The 16477-nt window shown below is 42.5% G+C and overlaps 1 protein-coding gene across 2 annotated transcripts in view; it reads left to right on the top strand.

Annotated features, from left to right (window-relative positions):
- Window positions 1-15461, top strand: part of SLC25A13 (solute carrier family 25 member 13) — a 101502-nt gene extending 86041 nt beyond the window's left edge. For both annotated transcript variants that reach the window (XM_055708100.1, XM_055708099.1), the window contains 4 exons: window positions 9131-9269; window positions 13018-13176; window positions 13257-13347; window positions 14245-15461. In XM_055708100.1, the coding sequence (XP_055564075.1) occupies window positions 9131-9269; window positions 13018-13176; window positions 13257-13347; window positions 14245-14434 (579 nt within the window). In that variant the 3' untranslated portion in view covers window positions 14435-15461. The remainder of the gene's footprint in view (window positions 1-9130; window positions 9270-13017; window positions 13177-13256; window positions 13348-14244) is intronic.
- The last annotated feature ends 1016 nt before the right edge of the window (window positions 15462-16477 follow it).

Here is a 16477-nt window from a genome sequence, read left to right as displayed (position 1 = left end):
TCACTCTAATGTGAGCAACTCTCATTTGCATCTTAAGTCTTTGTTTTAGCCTTGTCTTTTGTTTTTCAAGACACACGGCTTGTATCTCAAGCTCTGAATGTACTTATTTTAGTAATCTAAGTAAAACTCGATGCATACTGCTGCAGAAGAACAGAATAGATACTTGGTTTAGAAAACAGTTTTATTTGTAGATCTTGAAAGTTTGTTTGTGGACTTAATGGGCCTTCATGTAAGTATGCCAGCTATTTAAACACTGGTCTATCTTAGCCATGATTTCAGACCAACTGATTAAATTACTTTTGCAAGTGTTGAAAGCAAAATTCTGTAGACTTTTCATTTCAGGGATTTTAATTTGAAATAAATTGATGTCTTCTCCCCGCCCCCCCCATAAGTTTTCTTAAAAAAAAAAAGTTTAACAACCCAAAATTTAAATGTAATATTTCATTTCATTGTTGACAACGAATTATTTTTGTTTTCATGTTTTTCTGTTTGGTATGGCCTGAATTACATATTTTCTGGATTTTTTTTTCTTTCTTTTGTGACCAAAAGAAAGCAAAGCCAACAAAAATGAATTATTGCATCAGTTTTGGTTCAAGACCATAATGTTCCTCCTTTTCTACTTGACTTACTAGAAATTCTTGTAAAACTGCTCTAAGAAGGGTTGGCTGCAGTTTACTACAGCAGTTTCCACCACCGACCACCCAAATAATAAACTTCTGATATCTTGATTAATGATTATCAGGTGATGTGTCCCTGGAAAAGGTGAAGATGGCCACTGTGTAGATGAAGCCAAGTAGGGCAGGATAGTATGAGAAGCTGTGCAGAGGGACAGGATCCTCTGTTGCTTACAGCATTTCCTTAAAGCTCTTGTGTTGAGATGGGAAGAAAAGGCATTCCCTCAACCTGATGGTGAGCTGGCGAAATCCACAGAGAGCAAGGATCAATGATTTGTCTGTACTGCCGGCAGCGGAGAAAGTAGGCTTCTTATGAAGATGGAATAAATGGAGGGATATCACATATTTAAGAGGAAGTTGGAGCCCAGAAGGCATGATGTTAACTTGTAACTAATAGTATCATAATGATAATTTTTCAAAATGGGAGCCCTGATATTTTTAAGCAGTTGGTTTTTTGTGATGACCAGTCTGCATGCTCGTAGCCGAGCTGAAGTGTTTCCATTGCTCATCAATGTGAGTTTACTTCTGTGTTGTTACAAACCTCTTAAATCAGAACAAGCCATCCAGTCTGCTGCACGCTGGCTTTTCTGTTTCTTGCTCTGCTTTGGTGCTGTTCCTTTACTGCATTGCAAGGACTGCAGTGAAAATTCTCTTTCCCCAGTCCAGAAATAAATCATCTTGAAAGCTGTTCTTACCACCGTACATCAATGCAGCATGCTCTGCTTAGTTCCTGTGAATCTTTTATGCTGAAATTTGGGTGAAAATCTGTAAGTCTTCCATATAGTAGTCGGCGAGGAGGAATGTACTTCCGTTAATTGTAACTACAGCCAGAAGATGTGAAGAATTACCTATATTGGTCTTAGCTTCATAAGGCAAATTCCTGCGTGTCTTAATAAGATCTACTGCTTGTTGTTTGAATTCTTCTATTTTGTATTAATTTCTGCCTGTGGAGCACCTTGTATGGATTTTAAAATAAAATGCCCACACACCCCGATATAGGTAATGTCAATGTTCCCATTTTGCATTAATAGGGAAAACCAAGGCATGGAGAAATAAATCTTATGTCTCATGTCAACAAATTCACAAAGGAAATGCTATGTAAACCCTTTTTGCATTCAGCTGAGTGAATCTTGTATTGATTATGATCATAATTATCCCAGCATTGTAGTCCAAATTAATAGCCATTTGAGGATCACTGAGAAGCTGGCTTTGCATAGTTTTGGTGCCCCTCTCTATTAGTGAGATTAATATTCTTTTGGGTCATTCATTGGTATGTTAGCGTGATGCTCTGCTGTGCCAGTGACACAAAACAATTCACAGTAGTACTGTGCAGACACCTGTGCTGCGCTCTACTTGCAGACTTGATGTTAGAATCAGAACAATTTGCGTTGAAAGCCAGTCTGGAGGTCATCTGGGCAACTCAACTCAGTATTTGACCACCTTCGCGGTTTAAAACAAACAAAATAACTCAAAAACCCCTCACCCTTTTTCTAATGGCTAATTAGAACTGGCCATGTTCCAGCTTCTGTCCATTGCCTCTAGTCCTTCCACTGTGCACTTCCAAGAAGAGTTGTCTTCCCTGCACCCTCCCTTTAAGTAGCTGAAGAGAGCAATAAGGTCTCCCCACAGCTTGCTCTTCTTGGAGTTGAGCACACCAAGTTCCCTTGGCTTCTCCTCATAACACCGTAGGCTACCCAGCTGGCTTGTCAGCCCTGCACTGGACTCACTCCAGTGTGGCAACATCTTTCTTGTAAGGGAGAGACCAGAACTGGACACAGGACTGCAGGTGTGGTCTAACCAGTGCTGAGTGGAGGGGAATAATCACTTCCCTTGCACCCTTGCTACTACAGCCCAGGGGGCAGCTGTCTGTCTTCACTGCAGAGAGGCGTTGCTGATCCATACTCAATTTTCCCACCAGTACCCTCCAGATCTTTTCTCCAAAGCGGCTTTCTGGCCACTCAGCCTCAACCTGTACTGCTGCATAGGACTATTCCAGTCCAGATGCAGGACTTTGCATTTGCTAATTTCAACTTCATGATGTTCTTGTCATCCTATTTCTCCATCCTCTGATGGTGTCTCTGGATAGCAGCCTTGCCCTGTAGCACACTAGCTGCTGCCCTGATTCAGTCTCATCCGCTAATCCACCGAGAGTGCAGTTCCTGCTCCACTGATTTAGCTGTGAAGGTACTATGGCAGACCATCCCAAAAGTCTTGCTTATAGTCAAGGTGTGCAAGATCCACTGCTGTCCCCTCATCCACAGGTCTGGCAAACAGGTTGGTCAGCCGTGATTTGGTAAATCCATATTGGTTTTTCCCAATCTCTCTCTTGCCCTCCATATGCTTGGAAATGGCTTCCAAGAGCATTTGCTCCATAAACCTCCCGGGGACAGAGGTGTGCCCAAACAGCTTGTAGTTTCCCAGATCTTCCTTCCTCTTTTTCTTGAAGACGGGTGTGGTTTGCCTTGTTCCAGTCATCAGAACCCTCTTGGCTGACTTGACCTTTTGAAGGTAATGACTGCCTCACAGTGACACCAGCCAGCTATCTCAGCACCACCACAGGTATCTCTTCTGGTCTCACGGATTGTGTATGTGCAGATGGCTTAAGTGCTCTGTCTGTACGTAGTGCTTTGCTTCTGCCGACTTTCCTGGTAAGCTTGTGGAGCTGAGAGGGTTGAGGACAGATTTTACTAGTAAAAAGCAGGTTGAAAGTAATTTCTCTGCCTTTTCCATGTACTTTTGTAGCTAGGTTTCCTACCCCCATTGAGCAACAGCCTCACAATTTGTTTAGTTGTCGTTTTGCTGCTGGTGTGCTTACAGAAACCCATTTTACTCCCCCTTCACATTGCTTACTAGATGGAACTCCAGCTGACCCTTGGCTTTTCTGACTCATTTTCTGCATGCCCAAGCAGTGGTTCAGTATTTCTCCCGGGCAGCCCATGCCCACCTCTGTTTTCTTTTTACTTTCTGCATTTGAGTTCAATCATGAGTTCCCTGTTCATCCATGCTGGCCTTCTGACATGGTTGCTCAACCTTCTGCACAGTGGAATAGACCATCCTAGTGCTTAGAGGAGACTGTCCAGGAAGATCAGTATTATCCTGGTGTACCTTTGTAACTCTAAAATTAGTTTTTATTTGAAGGAAAATTACTATAATGATGCATAGAGTTTCAGGTCAGATGTTTTAGATCTCCTCTCCTTCTCTTCCTTCCCTCCCAAAGAACTAAAGACCAGGGGGACTGGAAAAACAAAGATTTTTTCACTTCAACTAATTGTCCATCATAGTAAGTAGAACAATTTAAAGTCAAAACTTCCTCCCAGATTCACTGCGCCTTCACTGGGTGTTCAGATACTAGCAATTCTGTAACGATACGCAGCTTAGAAATAAAATGCGTGTTAATTCCAGCAATAAAAAGATTTGACACATACAGCTCGTTAGGCTAACTGCTGGGTTGAACCCCTGTAGTTCTTTAAAGCTAGAAAGCAAATATTTTTTTCTGCCTTTGTTTAAATTTCTGAACTACTTGTGTAAATAAGTATTTTAAAGCATTATACTTCTCAAAACCCAGCTGCTCCTTTGGCGAGGCACATAACAGCACTTTTGCAGAAGGAATTTGTTTCCTCTGTTTGTCTTCTTTCTGCCAGTAATTGCTGCTATGAAAGCACCAGGGCATGAAAACTTACAACTAGTAAATTCTTTAGCTACAAATGTTCTGGAGATGACAGCAACTCCTAATAATACAGAGACAACATATCCCAGTCAGGGAAGATATCATTTAACCTAACGCAAAATGTCATTTGTGTTGGCAGAAATGGGAAAGGACGCATTTCTAGTTTTCAGTATTTTAATAGATTTTATTTAATTTCTGGTCACAGTTAAATATTGACATAATCTTACAAGATTAGCTAATACAGTTTCTGTCTTCTGCCTATCTTACGCAGTAATATGCATAAAGTCCCATTAAAGTCAGTTGAATTTATATGGTATTGGTTTTGAAAGACTTCTTTAAAGTGCTCATGTAAGTACACATTGTACACCTACTAATTTTGTACATCATAGAAACTCATCTCCATATAATATCTGCCACAAAAAGTTTAATAAAATATTACTCTTTTTATAAGTAATCATTCTGAATGGTGCTTTACAGCCTAACAGACAGCGCCACTCCATAATTTTGTACAGCAAAGTTGTTCTGTGCTCCCAAGATGACGGTAAATAATACGGTAGTTAATGAATCCTTGAGGAAAGGATATATTGGTTGTGGTAATGTTTATGATTACAATTACTAGAAGGTATTTAGCTCAGATTTGTGCTTTGGTTGATATGGCCAACACAGTTTGCATTTCCAAAACTAGTCAGAAAAGCTTTCAGAAGTCTCTCTTTTATTTTTGACAACTTCATAAAGCTTCTGGTGTGTTGAGCTGGAAAGTGTAATCTCAGGTGACAGGATGTGTACCAAGCTCCCACGTGGTTGCTTTGATAACAGCTGAGGTTTTTCACCTCTTGAATTTGTGGGTTTACAGCAGGATGATGAACATATGAAACGGAGTAGTAGAAGTTTTGAGTTATGTTAATTTGCATCCACCATGCCTATTTATGACTGTGTTCTCATACATGGGAATGTGCTCTTCAGAATTTTTCTTTGAAAACAAACAAACAAAAAAGCCCTTCCAGGTAAGAAGACTATAATTTTTGTCTGCAAATGGAATCTGAATTGCTGGCACAACTTTTCAAATCAGCATTTTATTCCTCTAACTTTGTGCTAAATCAGTTTCATATTTGGTTGGTGTAAATATATGTGAATAAAACACTAAAGCAGCTTTTAAGGTAATGTCGTTTTACAGTAGAAAAAATTACAGTCCTTGAAAGCAAATGCCAGTAATATTTGACTAACTGTTACAAAACCTGTTAGGTGCTGTTAGGGCTCCGATTCCAAAGGGTTAAGTCTGTAGTAAAACCCAAGAAGAATGCAAAATGATCAAGAAATGACATGCTGCCTATTGTTTGTAGCTATAGGATCAAAATAACAATTATACATGCCAAATAAATTCTAAACCTGTAAAGGAGAAAAAGAGGGGGTGGCTGTAAGTACAGGTGCCAGAAGCATTAAATAACCCTCTCAGACAAGGTGCACCACTGTTGTCTTGAATGCTGCTAGGTCCCCCCAGTCTGGCATTTTCCCCCCTGCACTAGACAATGTGCATTCACTGCAGGAGACTAGGTTAAGCCTGCGTCTCCCAGACCTGCCGGCTCCTTCTGCCCAACCCGACACAGAGGTGCCTTTGTCAGTATAATTACCCTCCCCTTGTAATAGAAATAGTTTGTTTAGAGCCTTATTTGCAGGTAGAGCTGGTATAAGCAGGAATTAGCATGCTAAAGAACCTGCCCCGGCACTGACTTGGGCTTATTTAGCCGAATCTTTGACAATCGGGGTTTTTTTTCCTCTGCTGGTTTATTCAGTGAGATACTAGCCGAGATTAAGAGCTTTAAGGTTATTAAAGAGATTGAAGATGGGAGCCAACTGGCTGTTGTGTGAGGGAGGCACATGTCGTGGTGTGTAGGATCTCCCAACAATTTCATGCCTGGCAGGTCTGCACCTTGGCTGCCAGAATAAACTCGGCAGATGATCCCTACAGCTTTCTGGGGATTGATTAAAACTCCTTTTGGCTTTCAGCATGTTGTCCACATCAAAAAGGTGCGGGAAGTAAAATAAATGTTTCTTTTGCTTTTCAAGATACTGTGGCCGATCTCCCTAAGCCTTCCTAATTGGCCTAGGCTGGTTGCGGATGAATAACTTGAAGTTAAATGAGGCCTGCTTTTAAACATGCTTTCCCAGACTTTAAACTGAACGATGGGGGGAAACTTTAGACTGTTGCGATGCTGGACTGGAGCCAAGCTGCGTTATTATTAAAGTGGACCCGAGTTTTGATCCAGGTTTTGTTTATGCTGAGCCAACCAAGTTCATGGATCATCCCTCCCTCCCTGTGTACCTGAACATACATTATTAGCAATACTAACAATATGCTGTTTCTGCCCCATGAAAAAGAGCCTGTTAATGAAGGGGGAGGAATATTAGCAGCTCGGGTTGAGTTAAGAGTTGCTCACGTTTGGAGTTTATTGATTTCCGTAAGTTATTTTAACTTTTGTCGAGGTATCTCAGGGTATGAAAAAAATGCAGAGGGAAAAATGCGTGCAGTGTTTAATGACAGCATTGCCAAGAAAATAAAAGTAACGTGCCCTGAGGGCAAAGGCAGCAAGGAGATTTGTTCTGAGGAAAGGCATGCTCTAAAAATAAATTTCTGAAGAAACCGTGTTGGTCTGTGAATGTTTCATTAGTGAGTTTCACGATTTTTTTCTGTGAGATAAAATACAGTGCAGACATTTGGTCGTTAAAACGTTGTTTTTTCATACAGAGCTTGGTAAACCCCTGGTCTTTTCTTTTTATGTGAAGGTTAAAAGTAAACTGTAAAATGGGCTTCTGTTGTGCACCGAGAGGCCAGAACTCTTGTGTCTCTGGTGAATACAATACAAAGGTTTTACCATCTCTGTGCCCTCAAGGTAAAGTGTGTGGGCTTTGCAGGTAACTTTATGAGGAGAATCCAGCCCAGCATCACTTTGTTCCGCGGCTGATCATGCCATTCCATGCAGGCGAGCAGCGGAGCGGCTGCAACAGCAGCGCATCAGGTTCCTCTGCGGCATCTCCCTTAGTGTATCTGGGAAGGCATAACGAGAACCAGTGACTGGCAGCATAAATCAGACAGATCCAGCTGAGCAACAAGGCAAAGGGTCTGAACAGCAGGGTCATCAACCTACGAAGGGATTGTCAGGGGAGGCAGTCCCTTCTTGGTCTGAAAATGTCAAGGAATAACCTGAGGCAGCGTGGTGGAGAGCAGCTGGGGCTGGAGCAGAGCACGACGCGCTCACTGCGTTCAGTGAGTCAGTGACACAGGAGGTCTTACTAGAAGATCTAATGGCTGTTTTTAGAGAAATCTTTATTTTCTCAGAGGCATTCTCTGACTGCAGGCTGCACTTACTAGCATCTCCCATGAACTGGCTCGCAGGACCTGGTTTTCCTGCCACACCTCCCGCTCGCCCGCCCCTGCCTTGCCTTGCTGAAAGGCAGCTTTTCAGTTGTCCTGATACCTTGCAGCTCTGGTGTCTTTGCTTGGTAACCAGCATCCGACTTGAATAAGCACTATATTTTAACTGGTGTTATAGTACCAGCTAAGCTTACAGATATGTCCAGGCATATCATTATATTTAATTAAATTCTGTGGATATTAGCATGTCCCCTGTGAAATGTCTGGTGCTCAGCCACAGCCCCAGTAGATCTGTATACAAGATAAGTACAGTAACAAGGGCACCCCAGGAGGGCTTACGGATGTACCTCGAGCAGTTTCACCGTGACTCCACCCTTACTTCAAAGAGAAGAGGCTTAGGTTCATCCGTGAACCATTTCTTGATCGAGCTTGAAAGATTTTACCCATTTTATGAAGCTACCTCCTGTATGTGCCTTCCTGCTGGTCTCAGTCCTGGTGTGTTCGGGCTCTGGCGTCCTCTGAATCTCCATATTGAGGAAAGGCAGAGTGCAAGTCCCTTCTGCTGTTAGAGCATGGGTATTATTTGGTATCTTATTTTGGTTGACCTCCCCTAGTGGCTTTTTTGCTTTGCCCCCTGCTTGGAACAGAGTTGATTGCTTGCCACTACCCCAAAACTTTCCTTACCTATTTTCCACCCTCTTAAGTTTTGAAACCAGATGCATTACTGGTAACTTTGATGGCTGTTTGTACTGCTTACACAACTTGATAGCAGGGCAAATTCAACAGTAAGAACTGAAACTTGGAACAAACTGTACCCTAGATAGCTTGTACTTTAAAAATCACAAGTAAATAATCCTGTCACTTTTCTGTGGTAGGTCCCTATGCTCTTTCTTTCCCTCTCTCCCTTGATACATGTTGCATTAGCAATTGCAGCGTCTGCATAGATGCATGGACTAAGCACTATCTTCCTTAAAGTACTTACTGTAAGTGGGAATGAGAGGTGACAGACCTGTCCTGTGGCTCAGTCTACTTCAGACACGTCTTGAACTCCCACTACATGTGCACAGCTACAGTGTGAACTATTTAAAATTCTGCAAAGGTGTTATCAGAGTTTACTCCAACACATGACATTTTCTCTATTATCAGCAAATAACTACAGTACTAGGGAGTGAGGGAGAACAAGTAGACAAGATAAATACAATGACAGAAATTACTGAACCAAGAAACAATACACAGAGTCTCCTCAGCAGGGTGAAAAACATGGATCTCAAAATTCTGAGAGAAGAAATTGCTTTTTCTATAAGCCCTTTGCAACAAAACAAAACAAAAAAAAATACAATGTTGCTCTGCTCTCTGCTGTTTGTAATCCATAGTGTTAAATTTGCATATTCTCAAAACTTGTTCTCTTTTTCAACACAGGGTGCTAAGGCATGTTTTTTGCGTGACATCCCCTTCTCTGCTATTTACTTCCCCTGTTATGCTCATTTGAAAGCTTCATTTGCAAATGAAGATGGGAGGGTTAGCCCTGGAAACCTGCTCTTAGCTGGATCAATAGCTGGTAAGTGCCCAAATTTCTTGTTGCATGGCACTATATTGCATCTGCAGTGCAATAGTTATGGCAGTGAGAACTTAGAAAAGCTCTGACGAACTATATGCAATTATACTGTATTTTTCAATATTGTGCCTAAATAACAGACATCTACCATGCTGTAGAGTGAATTGGGGTTAAAAATAAAGACACTGTTAAGTTCTTGGTATAACCATAATGTTCAGGAGGCAAAAGAACGGGAAAGATTTAAGTGCTGATGTTTTGTTAACACGTATCATCATTCCTGTTGAAGTTACTGTGCTGGTTTTGGTTTGTGTCTGACTGACTGGTAAAGTTTTGTTGAAGAGGTTTATAAATAAAATCATGTCATTTGTGAACTTCTTTAGGATCAGAAGACTCTTGAATTTTGGTATATAGAGTCCAAAAGCCATGCTGGCAGTATAGCTGTCCAAACACGGTGACATAAAGTGTGACAAAACGACAACAATTACTTGCTACCCACGGTATCCTGTGCAGTTACTTGGTTTCATGAGGATTTTACCCTTACCGCTTTTTTAAAATATGAAACAAAACAGAAAAGTTCAAAAACATTTCTGCTGTGCCACAGGTTGCCGATTCCTAGTGTACCTAGATCTGACAGAGGTGCTGAGTGTCATCTTGAGCACTTTCTTAGTTTAGTCTTCTGCAGAGCAGATAAAGAGACCCAAACCATGCTTAACTTGTCACAGATTTAACTGGAGTGCACCAAAGCCTAAGGGAAAAGTCAGAGACACACTTTTTAGCCTCAGCTTGCTTCTGTGTCTATGTGTAGCTGGTCCCTGGCACGGCGCCCAGCTTCTACACCCAAAGGGGAGCACCGTTTAGTAGCTGCTTCCTAGAGAGGGCAGCTTGAGAGTCCTGCTGTGTCCAGGGTTTTCCCCTTAGGAAACAAATGGGCTTGAAAATTTGTGCAACAGGACCTTTGGGGGAGTGTGTAGCAAGCCAGAGGGCTCACATCAGGGGGTATTTCCATCGTGTTCATCGAGGTCTGCTTGGTCTCACCAAGCTGCAGCCAAGTTCTTCCTCCAGCATGGCCTCTGACAGGCTGCTGCAACTGCCAGGTGAGAAAAATGATGGAGTGGCATGAATCCATTGCAGATAGGTGGTCTGGCTATGTTTTCTCATTTGGTTTTAAGCTTTCTTCTCCCTGGGGAAACTGTTCTTTATCAGGATTGTACATGGGGCTATGTCTGTTGAGGAACAGGGACCTTTTATCGCCAGTATCTGGCCTTAAGAAGTAGTTTGTCGTGTTGAAGCACATAGCTGTGTATTCAGTAGCTCGTAGTCCAAAGGAATTGACCTGGCACCAGGAGAACCAGCTGTGTTCAAATGACTGGTGCTTAAAACCCCCTTGTCTTCTCCCCTCCCCCACCCCAAACCAGAGCCAGCCCCCAAGCCCCCCAACAGGAGCTTACAGCCAGCTTATTTCTCACCCATTTTAATGGAACAAAACAATTTTTGAACTTTAGATCATATTTACAGACTTGAAACATAAGCTGGCATTTTTAAGCCAAGTAATTTCTTAGATTTTCCTATTTTTCTCTTTCTAGCTATTGTCAGGTGATTGCAGACTGAGATAACCATCCCTTTGAAGTTCAGGCACAGAAGCAGTCTTTATTGTTGCTGATACGGCTTACCAAACTAGCTATAACGTGAATTTTATCCAGTGCTTCCTGTGAATCCCATCCTAGGTTAACTCTCATGAGCAAATTACACTGTTAAAGATACAGCACTCATCGTACTGTTTACAAAACCAAGGAATTTGTTTTATTGGGTACAAGTAAAGCGTGGTGGGGTTGTATGTGTCCGCAGTATTGCCACAGGAAAGTCAAGGGGAAGACAAAACGAAACCCGCGATCTCTGAAACGCTGGCTTGGTCTCTGGGCTGATGTCTCTGCTCTGGCCGGCAATCTCACCTGGTCGTCAGACTTCAGATGTGTGCATGAGCTCCGCCTGGGTGTGGGAAACACGGCCTTTCCACAGCCTGTGGTAATGGCACATTCACGCTGGCCGTGCTCAGATACGCACCTGCGTCTTTTGCCAGTGGGTGTTGCTTTTGCTGGGTCTGTTTTCTTCCTTTTCATTGCTGTTAGGGACATACGCAACATGCATGTTATCTAGCTTGATCTGCTTCTGGTTTTCACTGTTCACCAGATGTCTCAACCTGCTGTGCCATGGTGTTTTCTGAGATAATCCTAATATCAGCTACAGGATCTCTCCTTGATTTGCTCCATCTGCTTATTGCCTCCGTGAACTTCCTTCTCCTCCCCTCACTCCTCCTTTTTTTATTGTAAGCTCCTGCTGTGCCATTTGTCTCTGTTTGATTGTAAGTTCCTCACAGCAGAGACCTGTAAACTTTTGTCTGTAAAGTCTTTTGTCCTGTACACATAGCTCCTAAAAGCAGGATTAAAAACATCTTTAACTGCAAAATATCCTCAGTAATAAGGAGATGGAAGTCAATGTGTAGTAAGCAGAACTGTTTCTAAGTACGTCCTTTGGTTTTCCTTGAAAACACTGGTTGGCTTCTGAAGGGCAAAAGTACGGCTTTAAATTGGAGACTCAACCAATATCCTGGTGTGGGTAAGGCTGAGCAAAGAGGAATTTCAACATTTCTGGAGTTCAGAAACCTTTACTGGGTTTTAGCACTTGCCTGCCAGACTGACAACTGTGCAAGTTCAGCGTGTGCGTTATTTTGGGGGGTCTGGGAGAGGCGGAGGGGTTCTTATTTTGGTGATACGCACACACTTACGTCTCTCAGAGCAGTCTGCAGGAAGAGTGCTCTGGTGCTTGCAGCCAGACCACGCTGGTTTGGACAAAAGTTGTTACAGAATTATGAAGCCTAAAAAAAAGAAAGCAAAGGAGATTTATGCATCTATGTCTGACCAAGTTGGTTTGGAACAGATGCAGAATGGAAAAGTAATAAAACCGTAAGAGACAGTGTCTTCTGGGTACAGTCTTAGTGCTTTTTTTGCGGGGGGGGAGGGGGAGGGGGAGCGGCAGCTTTTTTTTTTTTTTTTTTTTTTTTTTCTCAATTCTAAACATGGGCAGCCCCAGTTTGGATAGGAATGATTTTAGAAATACCACCCATTGGTAATTTGGATTTTTTTGCTTTCAGAAGATTATCTGCCAGGGTAAATTTAAATCTTTCTCCAAGTGTTCTGCTGAGGATGTCAGCTGTGGCTTTGCAGCTGAGCAGTCTGCCATCCCTAATGAGAAGAATGACCCTTTTTTCTAAACCTTAGCTCTCATGCCTTGCTGAGCATGCACAGCATTATCTAGTTCTCGATGACATTACTGCAGGGTGGGGGGGTGTGTGTGCACGTGTACAGGCTATTCTAGCACAGTGTGCAACCAGAATGCCAGGAACCACAGAGAGGCATGAAAAGGAAAGGGAAAGATCGACCTCACCTCCAAAAACTTTCTGCTTTATTAACTATGCAAGCTTCTGGTTAGTGCTGAAAAATCCAGCCCATGCCTCCCAGCTCGGCAGGAAGCACGTGATACGGTTGTTCCTCTAGGAGAAGCTCTCTCCGGGTGAAGCCACAGCCACAGCGGCTGCCTCTTGTGGCTTGTTTTCCTTTGCAGCTTCTGCTTAAATGAGATGTTGTTGGATTCTCCTGATGTGAGGACACAAAGCACAGCTGTCCCTGGGTAAATGAGGTGTGTAGCGTATGTGGCAAGTCAGTGGTACCCACCTGATGATTTTTGTGTTGTGTAGGTATGCCTGCAGCCTCTCTGGTGACCCCTGCAGATGTAATCAAAACAAGGCTACAGGTGGCAGCCCGGGCAGGACAGACCACCTACAGCGGTGTTGTAGACTGCTTTGCGAAAATCCTTCGAGAGGAAGGTCCAAAAGCTCTGTGGAAAGGAGCAGGAGGTGTGTAAAAGAGCTTGGATTAGTAAGCAATTTCTAATCGTGTTTTTTGTCACTTAGGAACTCTTTTCTTTTCTTTCAAGCTCGTGTGTTTCGATCTTCTCCTCAGTTTGGCGTTACTCTGGTGACTTACGAGCTGCTGCAGAGATGGTTTTACGTGGACTTCGGGGGAGTGTAAGTATGTTCTCGCTGAACCTGCTTGGGACCTTGAAGCTGCACTTGGTTCTGTGTGGCTCTTGGTGCTCCTTGACACGTCAGAGTCAGGGTCTTGCTATTACAGAGGACACGTTGCAAAGGCTTTGTAAATTTTATTTATGCCACGCTACGCTGGTGGAAGTTAGGATGATATTCCAGTACCTGTTTCACAGCAAGACATTACCGCATTTTGTATCACAATTTCAAGCTGGGGACCTGTGTTAGTGTCAACAGAGACGGTGAGAGGCTAAATAATTGGCTGGGGATATAACTGCAGGGGAAATGTCATGCCTGCCAGGTTAGACTATGCTCTGCATTAGTCCTCATTAGTTTGGTAGAGGATCTGAGTGCCTGATTAGGCAGGACATTTGACATCCAAAACAGTCTATAGGTGTGTCACCAAGTCCAAAACCTATTTGTTGGAGCTTCAGCTCTGCCTCCTGCCTTTGCTGATGATACAGATGGATGTGTATATTGCTGTTGAATGTGATCCCAGGAGCAGGTGCAGACTGTTCATGAGTCTTTGGGGACAGTAGTTCGAAAGCCATCACAAAAATTACTTAGACTTTGCTAGGCTCCTGGAGTGGTTGTGCACTGTAGCAGAGACTTAGGAACCCCTCCTCCCCCACAATGCAGTTTAGATTAACGCATTACAAATCTTATTTGGATTTGACCATAGTTAAATCAACACGGAGGCTCCTAACTGTTCTGGAAGGTTTTAAAACAGGGCATTTCTCATGACGTTGCAGCATTTAATTTAGTTAGTTACTGAGAGATACGCTCAGATGTCTCCTTCACTTTACTTTATGGAGGAGATTTTTGTGAATACTACTTTTACTCTGTGGAAATTAATTTCTCATTTTTATTATTTTGCAGAAAACCAGCTGGATCAGAGCCAGTTCCTAAATCTAGGATCACGCTCCCTGCTCCTAACCCTGACCATGTTGGTGGTTACAAACTGGCAGTTGCCACTTTTGCAGGGATCGAAAACAAGTTTGGACTTTACCTACCTCGATTTAAGCCATCGCCACCTACCTCAAAGGCTGCTGCAGCAGTAGGACCCTAAGTTTATTGCTGTAGTTTTTTTGCTATTAGTTGGGACAGAGCCACTTTTCTAATTGGTTAATACTTTGTTCCTTTAGCTTCTCATCATGTAACAGTTTAGCTTCATTTGAGTTTTAGGGCAGTTTTCATCTTAAATGTAATCATTTGTCTTTGTGCTTCCTTAACCAGATCACTGTGAAATTCTTACCAGTTGTTTTAAGTTTGGGACCATGAATGTATTTGTCCACATCTGACATGTGCTTGTGTTGGGAAGACACTAATTTTAGGTTCCGTTTATTGGGGAGGGCTGGGTGAGAGCTGCGAACCAGATCATTTTACAGGCAATGCTCAGCTGCAGATGAGCAGGGCGGATGCTACACATCGTCATTCAAATGGAAGAACTCAGTGGATGTCACGGTGCTCAAAGTGGAATTATCTTGACTGTACGTGTAAATTGGTTATGAACTTAGTGTGTATCTGTAGAGGTCAGCAAATACATACCCGGTACCTATGTATGCCAGTACAGCTTCAACTTTTTAAATATGTACACGCACAAGTTCAGTTTCTGGATTGTATTATGAAGCTTTTATGTGGAACATGTTTTTGTAATGGAAACCACATTTGTAAATGTTTAGCCATTGTATTATGTTACTGGTATCAAAATGCTCAGAAGAAAGTGTTATTGTCCATGGTCTTTGCACTTTACGGCAGAACTTTTGGCATTCTACTACACATACAAGGAAGTTTCATAACTAGGTGCCTATCTTGGGTTGCTGGTGTTTGGAATTCAGTTTGTATATGCACTCTATAGTAAAACGCTGCTTGTTTAAATATCTGCAATAGAAAATTCATGCACTGTATCAATGGTACCTGCCTTAACTGCTGGCTTGTAATTGGCAAATAGGTGGTTTCAGATTCTTATTTACTTCATTGAGTCAAAAGAGATTAAAATACTCTAAAAGAAAAGATTTTACTTAATTTTTTGGTGCCTTGCACAGTGTTTAGAAGATTATGTATTTATGAAGATAGAAATAAATGTTTCAAACAGATGCACACATGGTATTCTGTTACAGAAACAGCATAGTACATCAAATGTCCTGTTCAACTCCAGTTATAAACTTAGTTTAAGATAAAGTTAATACTTTGATGTGTAGGCTATAAAAACACCTGCAGCTTAAGAACAAATTACCTGAATACCCCTGTGTAGAAAAGACATCTGTTGGTGTAAATGTTACTGAAAAAAGACATTTTTCCTCAGGTGAAAACAGGATTGACGTAAGCTTTGATATTTTGACCTCTGCTTTGTGGGGGAGGTTAATGGGTTTTGAAGAGTCTGACTACCTAGTCAGCTGAAGGTACTGTTGGGTGTCTTCTGTGATGCATCTTAAGACCAGGAAGCATTGTCTGCTTGGGGGCGGGTGGGTGGGATGGGTGCCTTCAGCGGTGACTGTAAACTGAGGGAATGCATAGACCCAGTATCTTTGCAGAAGCACAAGTTAGGTACACAGTGTCACATTGTTGTACTGTAAGTTGTGGAAATACCGAAATGCAAATCATTCTATCATTGTGTTTGTGTTCGGATCATCATGAAAATTATTCTCTTGGACTAATTTGCCTTTTGAAGTTACCGGTAAAATGGAGTCATGGCAGGAGTAGCATCTGCAGTACTCATGCATGTGAAAGCGAGGCGAGGAGATGACATCTACCTGCAGCCGCATCTTGGAGTCTGGCTAAACCAGTGTGCGGTGACTCTGTGGGAGGCTCTGACAGCTGCCGGCTGCTACCTCTCACCCCTGTGGATCCAGGTCTCCCCAAATGACAGCTCTTTCGTTTTAGAAGTGGGGAAGAATAGCTGCCCCTTGTATTACTCCAAAATTAACCATCAGGATTGTTGGTTAAGGCTTGTCATAAAAGTTAAACTTTCTCACTGGGAGCTGCCTGTGCTTGACACTTGAGATTTTAGACTATTTATGGGCTGGTTTTACATCTCTTCCCTCACTGTTGCCTGACATACCTTGTCAAGGGTTTCTGTGGAAAGTCAGCAGCACAGGGGAGATGTAGGAGC

The sequence above is a fragment of the Falco cherrug genome, chromosome 4, assembly GCF_023634085.1.
Source record: "Falco cherrug isolate bFalChe1 chromosome 4, bFalChe1.pri, whole genome shotgun sequence".
NCBI lineage: Eukaryota > Metazoa > Chordata > Aves > Falconiformes > Falconidae > Falco > Falco cherrug.
Note: the sequence above shows the minus strand (reverse complement) of the source record. Positions and strands in the feature narration are given on the sequence as shown.